This window comes from Canis aureus, chromosome 9 (genome assembly GCF_053574225.1).
Source record: "Canis aureus isolate CA01 chromosome 9, VMU_Caureus_v.1.0, whole genome shotgun sequence".
Classification (NCBI taxonomy): domain Eukaryota; kingdom Metazoa; phylum Chordata; class Mammalia; order Carnivora; family Canidae; genus Canis; species Canis aureus.
In genome coordinates this window covers 34180541-34198006 of record NC_135619.1, presented here as the reverse complement: position 1 = coordinate 34198006, position 17466 = coordinate 34180541, and the positions used below count along the sequence as shown (strand labels likewise).

Sequence of the window (17466 nt, the reverse complement as noted above, 5' to 3'; positions counted from 1 at the left end):
GAACTTCCAGAATTAGAAATCATGTGCTCTTTTATCTGCCTTAGGATCTGTCCTCCAGATACTTTACTTCCTGTTTACTTTTTTTTTTTTTTTTAATTTATTTATCCATGAGAGACACAGACAGAGGCAGGGACATAGGCAGAGAGAGAAGCAGGCTCCATGCAGGGAGCCCAATGTGGGACTCGATCCCAGGACTCCAGGATCATGCCCTGAGCCAAAGGCAGAATGCTTTAACCACCAAGTCACCCAGGCGTCTCAGTTACTTGTTGTTTAAAGTATGTTCTATGGACCAGCAGCATCAGCATCACCAGGGCCTTATTAGAAATGCCGAATCTCAGGGCATCTGGGTGGCTCAGTCAATTAAACATCTGCCTTCAGCTCACGTCATGAACCTAGGATCCTAGGATCAATCCCCACATCAGGCTCCCTGCTCAGTGGGAAGTCTGCTTCTTCCTTTACCTTTGTCCACCTGCTTCACTCATGCATGCACACGCATTCTTTCTCTCAAATAAAATCTTAAAAAAAAAAAAAAAAAAAAAGCCGAATCTCAGGCATCACTTCAGACCTGAATCAGAACCTGCATTTTAACAAGATCTTCAGGAGGTTTTTGTGCACATTAAACTTTAGGAAGTACTACTGCTAGCAAATGTGGGAATGATACACGGAAAATATATCCTACCTTGTAGGATTGTTGATACTATCAAAAGATTGTAACCCTAAATTTCCATTAGTAGAAGAATAGGGTAATAATGTATGTACAAGTGTACACTAGAATACTATGTAGGCTTTTTAAAAGGTAAAGCACCATCATTTATGTGATAAGAGATGTGTATCAATATATAAAGAAGTCTTGTAACTCAAAAAATATATAAATCAATTAAAAAGCATAATGTTTGAATGTTTCTTGAAAACACATGTGGCATGAAAAGATAGGCATGAAAAGATATTCATTAGTTATTAAGGATATGTAAATCAAAGCCACAGAGATACCACTGCATACCCTCTAGGATGGTTAGTCTCCAAAAGATGGACAATAACAAGTACTGTTGAGCATGTGGAGACATTGGAACCCTAAACAGCGCTGGGACCCCAGGATCGCTCCCTGAGCTGAAGGCAGGCGCTAAACTCTCCTACCTCCATTTGAAACAAACTTCAGTATAGTAAAAACTGTCTTTATTTGCTCTGAAGATTTTTTTTTTCATGATCACTACTGGTTAATATATAACTGAGAGTTTACTAATTCAGTGTGCTACAGTCTAATTTGCTCTCTACAAACATCAACCTTCCTTTTCTCTTTATCTTTTATTAAATAAAGCTCTTACGGTTTATTTAACATGCTTGAAAATGAAATTTTTTTTTGTATTCGTTTAACAAGCATTTGTTATAGTACTGTCTATATGTAGTACACTACATAAAGCTAAATAAGGCTGGAAGAGTTGGCTGGTAAAACCATTACTCCTGAGTAAGTGCTTTAAACAATTTGTGAACAAAGTCTCCTCCGTGCAACCCAGAACACAAAGCAAAACTGGTTGCTTGGGGGAAGCTTAATCTGGACATTGGCCCAAATTTTCTCTAGTGTGATATTTTTTCAACTCTTCCTTTAATAAGAGAACAAGCTTTATGATTTATTTGAAAAGGAATTGAAGTAATTTTGTCTTCTTAGTAAACCATAGTTTATTTTTTCACATTTTGTCCTCCAGATGATTTAGCCACATAGTTTCCAGGAAGCTCATTCATTGTAGGCAAAACCCACCAAATTAGCAGTCAAATGAATTTGTTTTTCCTCTTCTTCCATGAAAGGGATGTTTAATGGAGAACAAGTTTTTTTACTTCCAGTCTTTAAAGCTAAAAGGATAAGAAGTGTGAATTAGTACTCTGCTTTGATGTAAATACGGCTTTAAAAAACTATTAATAAATCCTAATTTTTCTTTGTGATAATTGCTATGACTAAGTCAAAAAGTATTTGAGCTATAAAATGTTTTTAAAAAGAGAGTATAAGCTTTTTATAGAAAAAATAATGTTAAGGTGATTAAGATTATTCCCAATGTTCCTTGTGATTTTTCACACATATATACATATATAACTGGACTTGTTCCTTTCTGAATGCACATGTTCTTTTTTATTTTGTATGACTAATAAACCACTGCCTTTTTTGAGTGACAGAATTGCTACAAGAGATTTTTTCAAATTCAAGTATACACACTGCCACCTCATGTTGTATGGTGAAAACCACTGATTTATTAGAAATCATAAAAGAGGAAGAAGAAGAAATGACATATGTTCAAAAATATTAGAACTCTAAAAACATGTTTGTATTTTTATTGTATGGTCACAAAAAGAAGAAAGTGTATTCAAATCTTACTAGGAGGGGGGGAGCTATGTACTTTGAAAATAATTCCTGAGTATTGCCACCTATTTAATTTTTAACTACTCTGGTGGGCATTTGATAATACTAGAACATATTTATGACAAAAAAATTTAAACCTGAGGATCTAATTTCTGCTTAGTTTTTCCCTTTAAGAAAGTCATAACTTTAAGCTGTGAGTAAAAGGCTATACTATAAATTAAGCGAGTGGTTATTAATATGCATTGAACATTGTACCGTATTTTTAAATGATTAGAGAAATTAGAAAATTCACCCAAGGTACTTGCAGTGTGTAGGTATGGTTTTCTAATCAATAATTTGGAGTATATAAGTTAAAAAGGGTATTCCATATGCATGTATCATTCTGTGATTAATGAATACTTTTTAATTAATAAATTGCATTAGTATTCATACTGATGGGCATCTGTATTATTATTATTTTTTTTGATGGGCATCTTTAAATACCTTATATATCCTAATCAGAAAAGGTTTAGACAAAGTACTTGCTCACTGAGCTATTACCACATAAGGCAACCATTGATTTAGCAGAGCAGATATATATATGATAACCAGGTATATGTTGGATTTTCTGCTTCACTTTCACCAATATCTAGTAAAACACTTACCTGTATTGGACATATCACCATCTTTTTTTCTTATTTGACACTTTTTTACCAGCAATACCAAGTATTCCCAAACTGATAGTTAAGTGAATATGCTTCATCAGCACTTTATCTTGGGTGATTTATTTTATAAAATAAATCCCTTGACAACTCTTTATGGCACAGCTGCTGTATTTTAAAAGTGGGCAGTTTGCTAAGAAAAAGCTGATGTGAGGAGGGATTTTTAAAATCTTGAACTGCATGGGGAGGGATGGTCTTCAAACCTAACCAAGTGTGAAGTTTAAAAAAAAAAAGTGCTGTATATTATTAAGCCAGCTATTAGAATAATATTCCAAGTTACTGGATTTTAGAAATTTTATATTTTAACAGTTTTTATGATTTTGGGGAAAATTTTTGTGGTGAGACACTTTTTTTTTTTTTTTTTTTTACTGACAGGTGCATTCCTTGCAAAGGTTCTCGGTTTCCTCCTACCCTTCCGCGCCCTGCTGTAGCTATATTGTCCTTTAAGCTTCCTTATTGTCAGATTGCAACAGAGAAAGGACAAATGGAGGTATGTAGAAGTCCTACCTTGACACTCTGAATTTGATAATAATCGCCTTTGGGCAGCCTGGATGGCTGGCTCACCAGTTTAGCGCCGCCTTCATCCCAGGGCGTGATCCTGGAGACCTGGGATCGATTCCCATGTCAGGTTCCCTGCATGGAGCCTGCTTCTCCCTCTGCCTGTGCCTCTGCCTTTCTCTCCCTCTCTCTCTGTCTCTCGTGAATAAATAAAATCTTAAAAAAAAAAAAAAAAGATAATACATTACCTTTGTAGACATTTAAAAATTTCCCTGATGACCAGAATTGAATACTCATTACGTTGTAATTAAATAAATAGTGTACAGGGAAGGAGAATGACTGCTTATGATCACCAGGGTACCTAATTGCCATCACTGCTTCCGGGGATTTTGTCTATGAGGTAAATGGGTATGACCATCAGGGACTCACTAGGGGTAAGGCTCTCATTTTCAGAGTTGAGTGAGTGCCTAAGAGGGCAGGCCTCCATAAATACTGTGTCTTAGGCAGAAGCTTGCTTCACTCTAGTCCTAGCCCTGTGCCATCAAAAGTCATTTGAAGTCTTGCAATTAGTTATTCTAACCAGGAAACAAACCAGTCTCTTAAAAAATAGTTTACCAAGTTTTCTGAGCATTAACTATGATAGCAAAGAAACTGTTTAAAATGCTATATTTCAGGGGTCCCTGGGTGGCTCAGGGGTTTAGCACCTGCCTTTGGCCCAGGGCGTGATCCTGGAGTCCCAGGATCGAGTCCCACATCAGGCTTCCTGCAGGGAGCCTGCTTCTCCCTCTGCCTGTGTCTCTGCCTCTCTCTCTCTCTCTGCATGTCTCTCATGAATAAATAAAATCTTAAAAAATAATAAAAAGAAAATGCTAAATTTCTTTTTCTTTGAGGACAAAAAATGAAGTTAAGCTTTGGTATCATTAAAATTTGAATTATAAAATAAGCTATAGAAAGTATTTCAAAAATTATTTTATTCAGAATCTGTTATCTTAAGATAAATATTTAACACTTGCCTGGTATTAAGCTGATTCTTTTCTCTAAGCAGTTTTTTCCACTTTTGTAGGAACAATTTTGGCGTTCCATTGTGTTTCATAATCACCTTGATTATTTAGCTAAAAATGGTTATGAATATGAAGAAAGCACTAAAAATCAAGCAGTAAAAGAACAACAGGAGCTTTTAATGAAAATGCTTGCGGTGAGTAAAATAAATATGCTAGAAAAATTGAAGTTACACTTTTCTATAGATTGGATTTCTTAAAAGTGTGCATTAGTACCAAGTTCCACAACCTCAAAATCTTTTTTTAATTTTTAAAATTTTAAATCCAGTATAATCAACAGTGCTATATTAGTTTCAGGTGTACAGTACAGTGATTCAACAATTCTCTATATTACTCAGCTCTGTTTCCCATTGATGTTGCAGTTGAAATATTTAAGACATTAACCTTGTAACTAACATCATAGGGAGATAACCCCTTAACCTATTTCACCTATCTCCCTATTCACATCTCCTCTGGTAACTATCAGTTCTCTATACTTAAGAGGCTGTTTTTTTTGTCTCTTTTTCCTTTGTTTGCTTTGTTTTTTAAATTATATATATGAGTGAAATCGTATGGTATTTGTGTTTCTCTGATTTTACTTAGCATTATACTTTCTAGATCCATCATGTTGCAAAAGGTGGTCTTCACTATTGTCACCACTATGCAACACTGCCTTGAGTTTAGTATTAATTAAAGGAATTTAATTAGTTTATTGTAGAATAAGTTGTGTTCTTTTATAAAATGTCATATGTGGTCTAGGAACTAGGAGCCTTTTTACTTCCCACAGCACATCTAAGAAAATCTGGTTTGTTTACAAAGTAGCGTTATAGGAACTGTTCCTCTGGAACAGTGTTTCTCAGCAGAGTATCATATCAGTAGCTTGAGGACTGGTCAGTTCTTTAGTATTCCTGTTTCCCTGGCAAATGCCGGAAGTTCAACCTAATTGAACTCCTTCATTGAATCTAAGCTACTATTTTTTTTTTAATTTTTTTTTTTATTTATTTATGATAGTCACAGAGAGAGAGAGAGAGAGAGAGGCAGAGACATAGGCAGAGGGAGAAGCAGGCTCCATGCACCAGGAGCCTGATGTGGGATTCAATCCCGGGTCTCCAGGATCGCGCCCTGGGCCAAAGGCAGGCGCCAAACCGCTGCGCCACCCAGGGATCCCTGAATCTAAGCTACTATTGATTGTAAAATGCACCATTACTTTACCTAAGCCAAAAAAATACTGAAAATTAAACTCTGCCCCACCATCAATTGTGAGATGCTTCCCACTTTTAGAGATGTTAAAATGTGTAAAAGTAGGCATCTTAGAGTCAGATACGTTATCTAGAAAAGTGCTTTCTCGGTTTTACTACTAGTTATCATTCTTTTATTTTTAAAAAGTTTCACCTGAGGGATGCCTGGGTAGCTCAGCAGTTGAGTGTCTGCCTGTGTCTCTGCCTCTCTCTCTGTGTCTCCCATGAATGAATAAATGAATAAATAAATATCTTTTAAAAAAATTAAAATTTTCACTTGACATGATTTTTTTTTTCCATTTTTGGGTTAGCTTTCTTGTAAACTGGATCGGGAATTCCGTTGTGTGGAACTAGCTGATTTAATGACTCAAAATGCTGTGAACTTAGCCATTAAGTATGCTTCTCGTTCCCGGAGATTAATGTTAGCCCAAAGACTTAGTGAACTGGCTGTAGAGAAGGCAGCAGAATTGGCAGCAACTCAGGTAGAAGAAAAAGAAGAGGAAGATTTCAGAAAAGAGCTGAATGCTGGGTAAGAAATAATTAGTTGCTAAATTTTTACCATTCTGAATATTAAATTGGTCTTTGCATAGCCCTTTATTGAATAATATATTGTCTTTTAGTTACAGTAATATTGCTGCAGAGTGGAGCCAGTCAAGGCTCAAAAACCAAGTTGAAGAAGATACAGAGGACAGTGGAGAAGCTGATGATAAAGAAGAAAAACCAGAAATACATAAGCATGGCAAGATACATTTTTTTAAAAAGATTTATTTGTTTATTTTGGAGAGGGAGCATGTTTGTGTTTTGGGGGAGCATGTTTGTGTTTTGGCAGAGGGAAAAGGAGAGAGAGAGAAGCAGACTCCTTACTGAGTGCAGAGCCCAACTGGTCCAGGGGCTCGATCTCACAACCCAGAAATTTTTTACCTGACCTGAAATCAAGAGCTGGGTGCTTAACTGACCAAGCCCCGTAAGATACATACTTAAGGCGATTTTTTTTTAAGATTTCATTTATTTTATTTATTCATGAGAGACACACACAAAGAGAGAGAGGCAGAGACACCGGCAGAAGGAGAAGCAGGCTCCATGCAGGGAGCCCAATGTGGGACTCAATCCCGGGACTCCAGGATCACACCCTGGACTGAAGATGGCGCTAAACCGCTGAGCCACCTGGGCTGTAAGGCAATTTAAAGATGAGAAATGTTATTATAGGACTTTCCCCATTTTGCTTAGCTGAGGAAAATTGAATACTTGTACTTTGTCAAGGCATCTTTGTTGATTGTTAATTATAGAGAGTAACTTTATCTCCCCATCTACATTATATTGTTTTATCTTAATTATTTTATAGGACAGAATCCATTCTCCAAAAATGCAGATTCCTCTGATGTGCCAGCTATTAAGTCAGGTAAGAAATGTGATTTTGTAATATCAAGAAAATTGTGCCAGTACTCTTTAAAATTATCTATCTATTCAAATAGACCCCATACCCCCCACCCCTCTGCTCTTGATTTGTTTTTATTAGAAATGTTGTTTGTGAAACTGCTAATTTTACAAATATTTATTAAATGCCTATTGTATTTCAGGTATTTAACTAGGTGGGAGATACAAAAGTCCATGTAGACATGCATGGTTGATTCCTGCATAACTCTTATATAGTACCAACTGACTTTAAGCCATGTGTATATATCCCTTTGATTTTTAAAAATTACCTATAAATACATGTACAGAGTATTACAAAGGCATATAACCATGTGCTGTAATCTAGTTAGGGGTAAGGGATTGGTTGGAACCCCAAGGGAGGTGTCATGGAATGTTTAAAGCACAGACCTGCAGCTAGGCAAAGGTGGGTGAGAGCAGAAACAAGGGAAATATGACTTAAGGAACAGCATGTATGAAGCTATAAGAGTTGTGTGAACAGCACAGAGGCAGAGAAAAGTGGTGTTGAGTGGTTTTAGAGTGATGGGTAGGAGCTAAATCATGCAGATCCATATAGGCCACAGTAAGGATTTTGATCTTTATTGAGGTGCTGGCAGGCTATTGTAGGTTTCAAGCAGAGGCATATTATGCACATTGGCAGAGGAGGAATGCACATAAGGAAACTACTGAGGCAGTCCAAATGACATTGAATAGTGGCTTAGACTAGTGTGGTGGTGACTAATGGGAGAAAGAATGAGAAGAATTGATGAGGTATTTTTGAAGAAAAGGTAGAATATGGAAGTTCAGGGTGTAAAGAATGATTCAGTTTTGAATATTTGAATGATTGATGGTACCATTTACTGAGTTAGAAAACACTAGAGAAACTCAGGTTTAGATAGAAGGGTGGACAAACTACTACTGAATATCTGGGTTAGGAGCTCAGTAAAGTAGTCTGGGAGGGAGATATAAAGTGAAAATTGTTGGCATAACCATAGCAGTTTAAATCATGGGCATGGGTGAGTGAGCATTGGAGAGGAATATAAAGGGAGAGGAAAAGTGAGCTGAGGGATAGGGAATCCCCAGCATTTAAACATTAGGCAGAAGAGGTTAAGGAGGAGAACCATCAAAAGAGAATGAAATAAGAGAGGAAGGAGGTAGGAATGTGAAATCTCAGAAGTCAAGATGATGAGACCATATCAAGAAGAAAAGAAAATTCATCTATATTACATGCTGTTCAGGGATCCCTGGGTGGCGCAGCGGTTTGGCGCCTGCCTTTGGCCCAGGGCGCGATCCTGGAGACCCGGGATCGAATCCCACATCGGGCTCCTGGTGCATGGAGCCTGCTTCTCCCTCTGCCTATGTCTCTGCCTCTCTCTCTCTCTCTCTCTCTGTGACTATCATAAATAAATTAAAAAAAAACAACAAACAAACAAACAAAAAAGTATATTACATGCTGTTGAGGGGGTCAAATGAGATGATGACTGAAAACTATCCACCAGATTTGGCCAAATGGAGTCTCTTGGGTCCTTAGCAAGAGCAGATTCTATAGGGTTGTAGGGCTGGAAGCCCATATTATTTTGGATGTTGGAATGTATGAACAGCAAGGAACTGGGAATAGCTGTGTAGACAACTCTTGAGAATTTGGTTGTATAAGGGAATTAAAAATGATGACCAGAGGGCATGTGGGGTTGAGCAGGTTTGTTGTTTGTTTAAGTTGGGAGATCTGAGTAGCCAATGAAGAGAGAAAAGATGGTGTATCCATTGATAGGACAAATGTCCTGACAAAGCAAGAGGGGATGAGATCTAGAGCACAAATAGAGGAGTTATTAACCTTAGCTACAAGACACCATTCTTCCATGGTAATAGGAGAAAAGGCTAGGTCTATACATATTGGGTTGGTAAATTTCATAGTGATAAGTTGGGATAGTTCCCATGTAATAGCTTTTATTTTGTCTTAGAAATAGATAGGAGGTCATATATAGTTGCTAATAATTTTAAAGTTGCAAAAGTACATTTGTTTTTGTGTAATACAGATTGAAATATTCCATCTGTTATTACAGATGTCAGAAGTCTTCTATGTTTTACCACTATTAAGTGAGGGTTTCTTTCTTATGAAAGGTGCAGTTACCTCTAGCAACCAAGGACGAGTAAACCCCTTCAAGGTAAACTCTTTGCAGTGATATTTAAAATGTATTTCAATACATTTTTATACAGAGAAGTATTTCCAAACCACCAGATTACCCTCCCTAAACTTGGAGGCATTAAACACTAAAGCAGATTTTATGAAAACAGCACTAACTAGTTCACACTTGGCTAAGACTTATATGTTCTACTTATCTTCTAAATACCGATGGTTTTGAAAGATACTCTGTTTTCCTTGGGGATGTGGTATATTTAATATATGTATTAGTCTTAATTTGGATTATACAAAATGTATTCAATTCCAAAGTGAGACTACAGTATAGACTTAAAAGAAATTTAAAGGAAAAATGAATCTCTTGGTATTTTATTTTCTTTAAACATAAAATGCTAATAGTAGTTTGCTCTTTAGGTGTCAGCCAGTTCCAAAGAGCCAGCCACTTCAGGGAATTCAGCACGTTCAACTAATATTTTAGACAGTATGAACAAATCGTCCAAGAAATCTCTTGCACTTAATCGAGCTACAAATAATGAAAAGTCTCCAGTTATAAAGCCTCTACTTCCAAAGCCAAAGTCTAAGCAGGTACTATTTCAACTAACCACATCAGTAATAAGCAGTGTATGATCTGTTTTTGTTTACTCTTTGAGGTATGGAACAGAGAGGCTCCATTTGTGTATCATTGATTGTCTAATGAGGGTAGTGGTTCTCAAATCTGATTTTGCTTCTGAATCACTTTTTGAGGGGTGCCCGGGTGGCTCAGTGGTTGAGCATCTGCCTTTGGCTCAGGTCGTGAATCCTGGGGTCCTGGGATCAAGTCCCTCATCGGGCTCCTTGTGAGGAGCCTGCTTCTCCTTCTGCCTGTGTCTCTGCCTCTCTGTCTGTGTCTCTCATAAATAAATAAATAAAATCTTAAAAATAAAAAAGAATCACTTTTTGAAACATAAATGTACTCCGGGCCCAGGGACTCAGACATCCATCTGTTTTTGAAAAAATTTTCCAGATGATTCTGATGTATATCTTTGTTTAATGATGATGCTATGGTACTTGGCCCTGATCTTTCTTTGTTCTTTATTCTGATTTTGCCTTCTAGTTTCATCTCAGATTTGGTATTTCATCCCAGATTTGTCATTAGTACAGTAGATCTTTTATCTTTTCCATTTCATGTAATAAAATGCAGCATTTAGAAAATGTGGAATTTAAAGTACAGTCTTTGTGGATTTTGTGTCTATAGTCATGTTTATGTTCAGCTGAGAACCTCAGGACTTCAGATGTTGGCATAAGAATTCTAAATATAAATATTTTTCCATATTTTTTCAAAAGTTAATTGTAGTATATAAAATTGTACTAGATTTTGTTGCAGTTATTCATTATATTTGTTTTTACAGGCATCTGCAGCATCCTATTTCCAGAAAAGAACCTCCCAAGTTGATAAGACTGAGGATGTCAAAGAAGAAAATCCTCAAAATTCGTCATCTGAAACCCCAGCTATGTGTCCTCAAAACACTGAAAACCAAAGGTCAGTACATAGACAAATTTATTATTCTTAAGATGTAATATCCCAATAAAACTCATAGAGAAACAGCAATACAGAATTATGCAACTCTCTTGTTCATTATTACAAATAATACGTTGGCACTGGTGGTGGGCATTCTGAACACGTGACTTTAACGAAGCCATAAATATTGATTAATGTCTATTTATATTACTAAGGTATGCTCTGGTAAATTGTATGTTTTAAATTATACATATTTTATATTTTATAATTCTTTTTTTATAAATTTATTTTTTATTGGTTTTCAATTTGATATAATTCTTTTTTTGTCTTAAAATAGATGCAGTTATGTGAGAAAAACGGTGAAAAGATACCCAAAAAAGTGTGATAAGGAGTAAATATCTTTCCTATCCACCCAGTTCTCCTCTTCACCAGCAGTCACTACAACAGATTTCTAACATAGCCCTCTAGAATTACTTGTACATGTTCAAACACTTAGATTTGTCTATTTTTTAATTTTTAAAATTAATTAATTTTTTTTAAAGACTTTTATTTTTTTATTCATGAGAGACACACACAGAGAAAGAGGCAGAGACACAGACAGAGGGAGAAGCAGGCTCTATGCAGGGAGTCTGACATGGGACTCGATCCCAGGTCTCCACGATCATGCCCTGGGCTGAAAGCGGCGCTAAACCACTGAGCCACCCAGGCTGCCCTATTATTTTATTTTTACAGAAATGATAGCATATACATTATTCTGTACCTTCCTTTTTTTTCTTTTTTTTTTTTTTTCGCTTTAGCAGCTTTTGTAGATCATATTACTACATAAAGAGTTTCTTTAATCTTTTCACATCCACTGAATGGATATGCCGTAATTTATTCAATTTTCCTCTGGTGGACAGAAGGTGGTTGCTAGTCTTTTGCCAGTACAAACAGTACTGCAATGAATAACTTTATATGAATGTCATTTCTCACATATACATATAGTTATAAGATGGATTCCTGTTCAAGTTAATGTGCACTTGTAATTCCAATAGATATTAACAAATTTTTCTCCATTGGTATTATATCATTTTCTATACCTCCAGCAATATGAGCACTCCTATTTGCGCGTATCCTATTTGTCTGTCATTACAATATGTTACCACATTTCTTGAGCTTTTTTTTTTTTTTTAAGATTTTATTTATTCATGAGAGACACACACAGAGAGAGGAAGAGACACAGGCAGAGGGAGAAGCAGGCCCCATGCAAGGAGCCGACATGGAACTCGATCCCGGGTCTCCAGGATCACGCCCTGGGCTGAAAGCGGTGCTAAACCGCTGAGCCACCCAGGCTGCCTGAGCTCTCTTTTTAAAAAAAATTTTTAAAAGATTTTATTTGAGAGAGAGCTCAAACACGAACAAGGAGGAAGGGCAGAAGGAGAGGGAAAAGCAGACTCCCTGCTGAGCAGGGAGCCTGATGGTGGGGCTCAGTCCCAGGACCCCTGAGATCATGACCTGAGCCCAAGGCAGACACTTAACGGACTGAGCACTTTAAGCACCCCAAAATGTTTTATTTTTAAGTGATCTCTATACCCTACATTGGGCTCAAGATCAGGACCTCCAGATCAAAAAAAAAAAAAAAAAAAAAAGGACCTCAAGATCAAGCACTGTATACTCTACCAACTGAGCCAGCCAGGCTCCCCTCATGTTAATTAATTTAAGAGGTAGCTATGGTGTTTTTTTCCTATTTTATCCTGAATTCAAATTAGAGATTAAATAGTGAAGATTATATTTAAGAAGATTCAGTTTTTTTACTATCAACAACTGGCTATACAGAAAACTTACTTAAGGGGCACCTAGGTGGTTAAGTCGGTTAAGCATCTGCCTTCCGCTCAGGTCATGATCCTGGGATCGAGCCTCGCAGGGATCCTGGGCTCTCTGCTCAACAGGGAGTCTGCTTCTCCCTCTGCCCCTCCCCCAGCTTATGCTCTTACTTGCTCACTCTCAAATAAATAAAATCTTTTTAAAAATTAAAAAAAAGAAAACTTACTTACATGATAGTTCATTAAAAAATTAAGGCAGCCCGGGTAGCTCAGCAGTTTAGCAGCACCTTCAGCCCAGGGTGATCCTGGAGACCCGGGATCAAGTCCCACATCAGCCTCCCTGCATGGAGCCTGCTTCTCCCTCTGCCTGTGTCTGTGCCTCTCTCTCTCTCTGTGTGTCTCTCATGAATAAATAAAAATATTTTTAAAAAATTATCACCACTTAACCAAGTATTTTGTCACAAATGTTGATATACTAAATCAGAAGAGAAATGTTTAATTTTTTCTTTTCAAAAACAATTGTTTAGGGAGATTACATGCTATTAGCTAGACTTGTGACGTTGCCCCAAGTTTGAGTAAAATGAATATATATTAATTTCTGGAGATTCATGAACTTTTGTTTAGTATTGCTATTTGTTTTGATTTGTTCTATTATTTTTCTGGAAGTAGAATTATATTCTATGTCTAGCTATGCTAGTAATATTTTTTGAAAAGCTTGTTTTTCTAAAAATTAAAAAGTTTAGATAATATCCCTGAATTACTCATAAAGTAATTCTTTCCTTCTAATCTTTTTTTAGTAAGGTAAGATTAAGATGTTATATTTAATGAGATTTGTATCAGATGTAATATTATATCCTTTTTGTTTCCATTTAAAATTTTATCATAAACATTTTTCTCTAGTATTTTTGCCTCTATTTTTTGCTATGTCCTTAAGTTTTTATTCAGGTTCCATTTGGTTACAGAGTAGTGAGGGGCAGTATAGCTGGTGTGTTAAGCGTCGGGACTCTGGAGTCAAATTGCCAATCTGTTGAATCCCAGATATGACTGGTGCTGTGTAACCTGGAATAAGTTAATTCACATTTCTGAGCCTCAATTTCTTCATCTATGGAATGGAGATAGCAATTGTACCTACCTCATTAGGGTTATTATAGATGAGATGAGGTAATACATAGCATTTAATACAATGCCTAGCAGATAGTGTGTGCTCAGTAAATATTAAATATTTATGTTAAACCTTTGTGACCTAAAGGCAATCTAAGTGTAGAGTCTAATAAAATTGACAAGTGTGCTGTGTTTATGCTTTACATAATAATTACACAAGAAAGGACCCACATTCTAGGTTAGCTGTGAAAGCAAGGATGAGGGGATGTGTAAGGATCCTGAGAGAAATAAATATTTCAAATAGCTGGTTTGGAAAATGGAGAAAGAACCCACCAAGGCTACTTGGAAAAATTTTCCTGGCCCAGAGTGGCTGAGTGAAAATAGAGACCTTGAGCCTGTCAGCATTCTAAAAAGAGCTGAAAATACAAATGTGAGTAAAATTGGGATTTTTCAGTTCATTATTCCTGTGGTCTCCAGGCAGTTTTAAATGATATGTAGTATGAATATTAACAAGTATAATTAATTGTGTCTCTCTTACTTTATATAGGTTTGCAAAGACTAATAGTTAATTACTAATCTGAAAAATCATAAAGCACTTTACGTATTAAGCATAAATTTTTTTCACATAATTGCTATTTTAGGCCAAAGACTGGGTTCCAGATGTGGCTGGAAGAAAACAGAAGTAGCATTTTGTCTGACAATCCTGACTTTTCAGATGAAGCAGACATAATAAAAGAAGGAATGATTCGATTTAGAGTATTGTCAGCTGAAGAAAGGAAGGTAAGAATAATTTTGCTGAGATTGAGATCTTAGTAAATTCCCAGGTTTTAAAAATTCTTACAGGGCAGCCCCAGTGGTGCAGCGGTTTGGTGCCGCCTGCAGCCCAGGGCGTGATCCTGGAGACCCGGGATCAAATCCCACGTCAGGCTCCCTGCATGGAGCCTGCTTCTCCTCTGCCTGTGTCTCTGCCTCTCTCTCTCTCTCTCTCTCTCTCTCTCTCTCTCTTGCTCTGTCTCTCATGAATAAATAAAATAAAATCTTAAAAAAAATTTTTTTTTAATTAAAATTCTTACAGAAACTCTTGCTGGAGAGGAAATTAAATAACTGAAATGTCAGCTTTGAACATATAGATGTGTAATGATTACTATTTAGTGCCAATGGTTAAATTTTGGGCAGATACTACTGTATATAGCTGTATATAAGTTCCTATATAAGTTGGAGGGGATACCCCAAGAAAAAGTATATTACTTCTAAATCAAAAGCAAATAAAGTTAATAAGTAAAAATTAAATTAACTTACATATTTGGACTACTACTTTAGAGTTCTTACAAGCAGAATTTTCTAAAATGCTGTGTACTTCCACAGTGAATACAAAATGAGAATACTACGCTGCCTGGCTGGTTCAGTTGGTAGAGCATGTGACTCTTGATCTCAGGGTCCTGAGTTTAAGTCCCAAGGTGGCTGTAGAGGTTTTTTTTTTTTTTTTTTTTTTTTTTTTTTTTTTTTGTGGCTGTAGAGCTTATTTAAAAACCAAAACAAAAACACCAAAATGAGAATACTACTTTTAGGTAAAAAAAAGGTGGTATTCTGTTATAACCTTTCAGTTGGGAATTAGGACAGGTGATTAGTACCTATTGTTCCTCATGTAAATTTCTTCCATGTGAGGGAGGGCTGGGAGCAGCTTTCTGTTGAAAGGGGAAGGAATGTGTTTGGTATATCAATTAAATCCTCAGATTTCACTTTTCCAGGGATGATGGTATGCAGCATGGGCACCTGGGCACCTGATGAAATAGATACTTGCCTTGATAAACTGGGTTTTAAGAGTAAAGGTGTTACAAAATGAGGAAGCTAGGAACTGGTTTAACCACCTCTAGCCTCATTTAGAATTTCACTGGCAACTTTGTGCTTCTCATTTTTTATAAGAATTTATAGGAGCATACAAATTCTAAAGAATTAGATAAAATGGCATCTGAATGGTCTTATGCAGCAAAAGAGGAAGAGACTTGGTAAAAGTTGTGATTGTGTTTTTGAATACTGAAAAATATAATCAGTATTTTTAAGGTAAACCTTAAACATTTGCTTAAATCCAGTATGTTAATATGAGAAATTTTGCAGCTCCAAAGGATTCCTTTCTACAGTAAAGAAATGCGAAAGGAAATAAAGTGGAAGGAGCTATTACATATTAAAATAGATTTAAAAGACTGATGCATGGGCACTTGGGTGGCTTAGTCACTTAAGCATCTAACTCAATCTCGGCTCAGGTCTTGATCTCAGGGTTGAGTTCAAGCCCACATTGGGCTCCACGCTACGAATGGAGCGTACTTAATAAAATGAATGAATGATCTCAAAATAAAAGTTTCATTTTTTAAAAATTACCTACAGTTATAGTATTTTGCACTTAATATGGTTAAATACTAGCAGAGTTTAGGTTGAAATATTAGAGGTAAAATATAGATTTGTTAATATTGCTCTGCAATTAAGTATTAAGAGATTTGTTAACAATGAGAACCCTTAATGATTAGATTAACAATTCAGGTGCTAATTATGCTGCTTTTTTTTTAATACTAGTTTTTATATATGGGATTGTTACCTGGAAAAGTAAGGAAATCATTTCCTTTCTATTTCTTAGTTATTGTCTATAAATCTTTTCTCTTCCCATATTTTTATAAAGGCATGGGCTTCTAAGGCCAAAGGAGGAACTACAAGTGATGGAGCTGAAGCAAAGAAGCGAAAACGTATGGTTGATGAAAGTCATGAAACTGAAAATCAGAAAGAAAAAGCAAAAGAGAATCTGAATTTGCCTAAAAAACAAAAACCTTTAGATCTTTCTACCAATCAGAAACTGTCAGCTTTTGCATTTAAACAGGAATAGAGTTAAGAAAAGTAGGAAAGGTAATGGATTTTTTTACTCATCATTAATGAACCTGGACTTAAAATCCTTAGAAAACTCATTATGTATTTTTAAAAGTGTTTAATGCCAACTATTTGTCTTTATAAGATAACATAGTAATTATATTGGTGTAGGTAACAGGGCATATGTAGAAACCATCATCTCTGCAGATTGCTCTGCCTCCCAAATGGAGGGCCATTCAGAAACATTGTGATTACAGTCACTGACTTGAAGCCCCTGGCATGTCCCAATGGAAGACAGTTTGATTTTGTTTCTTGCCTTCAAAATCATCAAAGCAAAGGTCTTCAAACCTCTGAGCATTGAAGTATCTTCAGTGGGTTTCCTTGTTTGGTTTATGTCATGTACTGGGAAGTACTACAGAAGTTCTCTTCCAAGTTTGTTCCTGTAGACTCTTCTCTATGTCTGTACTGGACTAGGGGCCATGTTTTTTAATATGGGGCCTAAACATGTAAATTTTGTAGATGAGATTTTTTTCTGTTGTTTGTTTCGGAAATTTTTTTGTATGTGTCTTTCAATTGTCTTTTGTATTGCCTGGTTTTTAAAAAATAAATAAGACTTTCACATTTCCATATTTAGCTTATTATGGTCTTAACATTATATTTCTATGAAATGAAAATGTTTCTAGAAAATATATTTTATATATATTGCCGTAATTTCACCACCACCCCCATCCTGTTACACATCATACACATGGAAAAGAAGATTGAGAATACTGTTTTTATAGTATTTCAGCCTAGGGCATAACGTGTTCCTGGTAAGATAATCCGGTTATCATCATCAGCAGTA

The 17466-nt window shown here is 36.1% G+C and overlaps 1 protein-coding gene across 3 annotated transcripts in view; it reads left to right on the top strand.

Moving 5' to 3' along the window:
- WDHD1 (WD repeat and HMG-box DNA binding protein 1) overlaps window positions 1–17249 on the top strand; it is a 62308-nt gene extending 45059 nt beyond the window's left edge. For all 3 annotated transcript variants that reach the window (XM_077909361.1, XM_077909360.1, XM_077909362.1), the window contains 10 exons: window positions 3424–3538; window positions 4610–4741; window positions 6133–6350; window positions 6442–6560; window positions 7164–7220; window positions 9350–9393; window positions 9783–9953; window positions 10757–10887; window positions 14411–14549; window positions 16441–17249. In XM_077909361.1, coding sequence (XP_077765487.1) covers window positions 3424–3538; window positions 4610–4741; window positions 6133–6350; window positions 6442–6560; window positions 7164–7220; window positions 9350–9393; window positions 9783–9953; window positions 10757–10887; window positions 14411–14549; window positions 16441–16641 — 1327 coding nt within the window. In that variant the 3' untranslated portion in view covers window positions 16642–17249. The remainder of the gene's footprint in view (window positions 1–3423; window positions 3539–4609; window positions 4742–6132; window positions 6351–6441; window positions 6561–7163; window positions 7221–9349; window positions 9394–9782; window positions 9954–10756; window positions 10888–14410; window positions 14550–16440) is intronic.
- The last annotated feature ends 217 nt before the right edge of the window (window positions 17250–17466 follow it).